Source organism: Nicotiana tomentosiformis, chromosome 1 (genome assembly GCF_000390325.3).
Source record: "Nicotiana tomentosiformis chromosome 1, ASM39032v3, whole genome shotgun sequence".
In the NCBI taxonomy this organism is placed as follows: domain Eukaryota; kingdom Viridiplantae; phylum Streptophyta; class Magnoliopsida; order Solanales; family Solanaceae; genus Nicotiana; species Nicotiana tomentosiformis.
Window position 1 is genome coordinate 120,727,782 of NC_090812.1, and position 6,276 is coordinate 120,734,057.

The 6,276-nt window shown below is 39.5% G+C and overlaps 1 protein-coding gene across 1 annotated transcript; it reads right to left on the reverse strand.

Moving 5' to 3' along the window:
• Positions 1 to 790: 790 nt before the first annotated feature.
• LOC104097230 (cytochrome b561 and DOMON domain-containing protein At3g25290-like) lies at positions 791 to 3,308 on the reverse strand. Its single transcript, XM_009603774.4, has 3 exons — positions 2,533 to 3,308; positions 1,667 to 1,921; positions 791 to 1,464 (listed from the first exon to the last, which is right to left on the reverse strand). The coding sequence occupies exons 1-3, from the start codon at positions 3,151 to 3,153 to the stop codon at positions 1,192 to 1,194; spliced, it is 1,149 nt and encodes a 382-aa protein (XP_009602069.1). The 5' UTR covers positions 3,154 to 3,308; the 3' UTR covers positions 791 to 1,191.
• Between the last annotated feature and the right edge of the window lie 2,968 nt (positions 3,309 to 6,276).

Here is a 6,276-nt window from a genome sequence, read left to right on the forward strand (position 1 = left end):
TAACAAATATTATGGTTTTGAGGGAGTATTAGGAAATCCTCGACTTAAAATGTGGCTTGCTAGAAAAAGAAAAGCAAAGTGGTGGTGCTGACTAATTCTAATCAATGGGAGGTTGCCGTTAGAATTCAATGATTGTAGTCCATCTTTCACCATTAAACAAACGATCTTATAAGGTCTTCCTCCTCCATGTTCACAGTTCCACTTTCACCTTAAAATATCGAAATGTGATTGTTTATGAGTGCTAATTTTATAGTACAATGATGTGTACACTCATGTGCCAAAGTGCGAGGTAACAATGTCAACCGTGCCTCCACAAGCCACTTTAAACACAAACGACAAGTTGAGGGAAAGAAAAGGCAGGCAGGTTTAGCATATGTTCAAGCAATCCCCATCAAACGCGCGTTTCGATAGTGTCATACTACTATCATTTTCTGGGCCAACAATAGCTCTTGCATGCATTCACAAAACGAGTCCGCAATGAAATCCAAAAGCAAGTAACGCATTTATTATGGGAAAATAATACATGTATTAATTGTATACATCAGCAATGAAAATCAAAAGCAAGTAACGCATAAAATACAAAAGTTACATCAGCAATGAAAATCAAAAGCAAGTAACGCATAAAATACAAAAGTTTGAGGGGTCGTTTGGTACGATGTATTATGGAAAAATAATACATGTATTAGCTTTGATATTATTAATCCCTTATTTAATAGCCTTTTTTAACATATGTATATACACCCTATTTGGTATTATCTTATGTATAACTAATACATAGCAAAACATGACATTAGTAATACCATGATTTAATACATGGATAAGCATGTATGCACCCCTACGCAATGTATGTTATTTTTAATACACCAAACCAAACAGTGGATAAAAAATAATCTCAACATAACTAATCTCAGTATTACTAATCCAATTCCCTGCATTACTAGTATACTCAATTCAACACTATGCTTATACACCCTGCCAAACGACCCCGGAACTGAAGTGGTCAAGTCACGTATTTATACACAAGACCTGAGTTTCAAATTCATTGTACAATGAGAATAACATAAGAGCTAGGGGATAAAAAAGAATCTCTTCAAGCAAATACTAATATATATAAACTGATATGGGCAGTGATAACAATAGCAACCGATCATGAACTCCAGAGGTTATAGTATCCCATGGCCAATTTAAAAATCAACCATCATATGGTTTGGTGGATTTGTTAGATTTCCTCCTTAACACAACAATCCAGGTAATCACTTCCAACAATAGGGCGATTGCTCCTAACACCACTAGTATACCAATATATGCAGATCTCCACTTAGTCACGGGATCTAGTATGTCAAGACCTTTGAAAACATTAATCAAGCTGAGGACAAGCATTGTATAGCCAACTCCATGATGGTAGATATTCCAGTAAAATCTGTACTTATTGTCCTTCTTGGGCCTCAGTAACAAGGCAAAAACCTAAACAAATGTAAAACCAGCACATCCACAAGAAATCAAATCAACAATTATTATCCCAAGTATTTAGCTGTTCAAAGAATTTGTCTATCTAAGGTGCATATAACAAGGTTCTGAAAAATAAAGATTAACTTGAGTAGTAGCATAAACGAAATAACGAATGCTAAAGATAATGACTCGGGACTAAGGAACCAAGAAGCATTACCTGCAATGTTGCAAGAGAGAAGAGTGCAATCCCAATATTACGATGGGTATCATATGTGATACCCTTTGATTCACTTCCAAGCTTAAGACCAGTTGCCCAGCCAGCAACCCCGATAATATAAGCAGAACACTGGCAAGAAATGTGAAGATAAAACCATGCTGGATCTGCAGACTGGAAAGTTCTCAAGTACCTTGCTATGATGATCCCAACTGGAAACAGAATCCCCCAACTAATAGCATTAAGGATTCCATGGATCTGCAGTAAGAATTAGAGAACTTTTTAAACGCTCCAGCAATTGGATCAACCATCAACTAAATAATGATCCTAAAAATCATATAATAGTCAACAAGGGGAGGTTTGAGATGATTTTCAATCTTTTCTACTAGGTAATCTGCTATTTTATTTTTGGTATAAAATTAATTTTTTGGCCTGTAGTTCTTCAAAAAATACTACTTACCAATTTGACCAAAAAAACTCTTTTTTTCCTTTTAACAATTCAACAAACATCAGATGAATATAGAGTAACAGCTAGTAGTTGTTTCAAGATTCCCTATGAACACCAATAAATGATTTCTGAGCCTAAAATCTTTATTGAAACCCTTAAATCTTGTTCCACAAATACTACATACTTGGATACTCCTTAAACATAAAAGGGCAAAAATAGAAAAAGCTAGCGACAAAAAAGACAAAGAATTAACAGATGCTATACAACAGCAGACAAAAACACCTATAAACAATACTGTATTTGCCCAAAAATTCAAAGATTTGACCATTTTAGCTCCCACCCGTTAAGCCAAACTTAACAAATAGATTAACAAACCTTTAAAACTAATATTAGAGTCAAAGCAGGGTCTAAAAGAACTCACATTTTTTCTCTTGACCTTAGAATCCCCAGAAGCACCGCTTTTGCTTTCACCGCTCAGCAAATCAAGGGTTCCTTTAGAATTCAAATTAGCTAGCTGAAAATCATGCTTAGCCGGAAAACCATTGGTAAGAGAGGGTCCCACCTGCCACACATGATTCAACGTCGTTTTGCCCTTTTCCGGCAGCACAAGCGTCGCGAACAACCGCATCAACCCGCCGGAGAACTCCGCCGCGGACTCTTTCACATCGAACCACAACTTTGACGACTCCTTAATCGAAGTATAACTCAAAATATCATACGTCTTAACCAACATTTCGCCTTTGGAATTTTTAAACGCAAGCAAAGTTTGGGCCCCGGCCATGCCCGTATCTTTTGGGTTAATAGCCCACGCAATCCACCCGTCGGATTTGTCCGGCGGAGCAACAAAGGCAATATCAAGAGTGGAGTTTTCAGCATTATATGTCCAGTGGAGGAACGATTTGAGTGCCGGAAGATCGCTGCAACGAGTATAAACCTTGTTGTTGGTGAATTTCTGTGACGAACATGTTTGGGATAGTGAAGGGGAGATTAGTAAAGAAGCAACGACAAGGAAAACGGCGAAGGGAATGGCCGGCGACGACATCGGAAACGGAGATTTAGAGTTCTCCGTTTTCTATTGACGGCCGTAGGCGTAGGGATTTTGTAACGGACAAGATTCCGGTGAGTGTGGGAAAAATATATATTCAGAGAGAAGTGAGAGACAGCTAAGGAGAGTAGGGGAACCTGTAAATTTGGAAGGCTTTAAATGTTTTGCCGAAATATAGATTTTTTAACCCTACAGGTGTACACTTTCTAACTTTGTGTATACGCTTTTAATTTCTTTTCCTTTTTAATATAAATTTTGTCATTAAAGGGAAGAGGGTAAATACAAATTGAATCCAGCACAAATGGTAAACTTTCGCTTAGATTCATGTGATTATATTTGTTTAATTTGATTCCCAATTTGAGCATGAAAATTTAAAAAACTCCCTAAACAATACAAAGAAACAACTAAATATCTAAATATTTTCCATAAATGTAATATTTAATTTATTGTTGATACATCTGGATATAAGTTTTTCCTAAAAATATACCATGTTTCTACTTATTTGTAACTAGACATTGCAGCATGTTCCATCCACTCGAGGTTTATGTTTTTCAAGATGTACTTTTAACTGTCAACCTTAATATATGTGTATAGGGTAAAATCGTTTCACATTAAATACTCGAATAACAGAATGAAACGTGGAATCGGGAACATGCGGAAGACGAAGCAAATGGAAGTCGGCTTCGGTTGACGACCCGAAGGGAGCATTATCAACAGAGACAAACGAATATTTGCCACCAGTTGACATTCAATGAAGAATATTCCTCGGCATTAAATGCACATCCATTACAGAGAATTTTGGCATTCATGGCCTGCCGTTGCATATTCATCAATGGCCTTCATTATTGTCACTTAAGAGGGGATTAATTATACGACCTTGTTCCCTAGGTTTAGCTATAAATAGTGACTTCAACAGTCATTCTAAGATATGAATTTCTCACAAACTTATGCTACACATTATTCCAAGCTAAATAATACTTTATTTTCTGTAAACAATATTCTTATTGTTATCTTCGAAAGTCTTGCTCCCGGAACCAAGTTGTCTGTTATTTTATCTCGATTTCAACGCTAGCATTTATTTAATTTACTTATTATTTTGGGATCAAATCGATTCATTTGTCTATAAACCACGTTATAAATTTAACTGTACCGTTTTACGGGTAGACAGTTTGGCGCCCACCGTGGGGCTTAGACAGTTGCGTAATTGAGTTGATCCTTGCATCTATTACTAATCTGTTTGATTCTTTGTCTCTTAGCAAAAATTATAAAAGATGGAAGATAACGATGTCAACATCGCACACAACGTTGAGGCATAAGAAAATCCGCCTCAACACAAAGATTCGATCAGCGACACCCGCAACAAGGAGGACGTAGCCACGCCTGTTCATGGCAGGCGATATCCACGACACGTACTTGAGGCGACTCATGATGCTGTCGAAGACGAGTATGTTGCGGAAACGGTGAGGATCTTGAGAACAAAAGGCCATCATGAGCTGTCTCTCACGGAAAGACCAGGCTATGACAGAATTGAGGCAAGCGTTGTAGGGTGCATCCAATAACGTGAATCGAAGAGGTCCAGATCCTCCTGGTGCTCCCGCAAATCAAACAGCACAAAGTGTTGATAACAATACCCCGAGGGGTGAGGTCGACTTCGATAGGGCTGGGGAGGAGCAACAGTGGATCTGGTAATAACAACAACAGTAATGATCCCTTCAAAATCGAGCTCATGTATTTTATGAGGGAAATAAATGCCTGAATGGACCATATTCCAGGGGCACCGCCAGTGTTGAAGGGCCCGGACTCAAAGAAATATACCCAGTTGTCGTTCAAGCCGTGCACGACACCAAAGTTAATTCCGAAGCGATTCAAAATGCCAGATATACCAAAATATGATGGGACTATGGATCCTCAGGAGCACATCACCACCTATATAATGGCGGTAAAAGGAAATGACTTAGCTCCACACGAGATTGAGTCGGTCCTGCTGAAGAAGTTCGGAGAAACCCTCATGAAGGAGGTCCTGACATGGTATTCACTTTTACCCGAGCACTCAATAGATTCCTTTGAGATGCTCGTTGATTCTTTCATCAAGGCCCATGTTGAGGCAAGGAAGGTACATGCACGGAAGGCCGACATATTCAGAATTGCACAAGGAGAGTCTGAATTACTGCGGGAGTTCGTGACCAGGTTTCATAAGGAAAGGATGCTGCTACCGGTCATGCCAAATGAATGGGCAGATGAGGCATTTGCTAAGGGGCTGAACCCGAGGAGCTCTGACGCCTCCCGGAAACTGAAAGAAAACCTGCTCGAGTTCCAGGAAACTACATGGGCAGATATCCATAACCGTTACGAGTCAAAGATAAGAATAGAAGATGATCAGCTCGGGTTCCCGGCATCAACCAAGGGTCGGGATCGAGAAAAGAATAGGGATAAGTCGAAGGATGATTTTGACACAGATCGGTGATCTTTTAAAGTCTGATTTTTTCCTTACGAAAGGGTCGTAGGACGTGGCAGAGGATTCCGGTCGGCGGATAGGTTCGCTCTCGATAGGAGCTGAATAACAGGTCATTACAACATAAAGAGATCTCAGGTTCTCGGGATTCTACCTAACTCAGGCTGTCCGAGTACAATTTCAATGTCAGCATAGTGGAGCTGGTATCGGCAATGAGGAATATCAAGGAAGCATGGTTCTTAAGGCCGATAAGATCTGATCCCATCCAAAGGGGTCATAATCTATAGTGTGAGTATCATAGGACTAACGGCCACCGGACTAGGGACTACCGATATGTGCGCGAGGAGGTGGCAACGTTGCTGAAAAACAACCATCTCAAAGAGTTCTTAAGCGACCAGGCTAAAAATAACTATGGTCGCAACCAGGACAACGCAAAGTCCTCGAAGATAGGAGAAGATCCTCTTCGACTAATGATCAATATGATTTTTGGGGAGGGGGAACGAGATTAATGGTATAACCTTTTTTGCAGCAAAAAAGACAAAGGTATCGGTGACTCATTGCAAGAGACTTCGGGAAGTCGCCAAGGACGATATCACCTTCACAGAGGAGGACGTCAATGGACTTTTACTACCGCACAACGATGCCCTGGTAATTTCTCTTAATGTTTT

Coding starts and splice junctions, on each gene's coding strand:
- LOC104097230 (XM_009603774.4), bottom strand. CDS start 3,153: ATGTCGTCGCCGGCCATTCCCTTCGCCGTTTTCCTTGTCGTTGCTTCT. Junction 1,922..2,532: donor CTAAGGTCAAGAGAAAAAAT/GTGAGTTCTTTT, acceptor TTCTTACTGCAG/ATCCATGGAATCCTTAATGC. Junction 1,465..1,666: donor TCTCTCTTGCAACATTGCAG/GTAATGCTTCTT, acceptor ACATTTGTTTAG/GTTTTTGCCTTGTTACTGAG.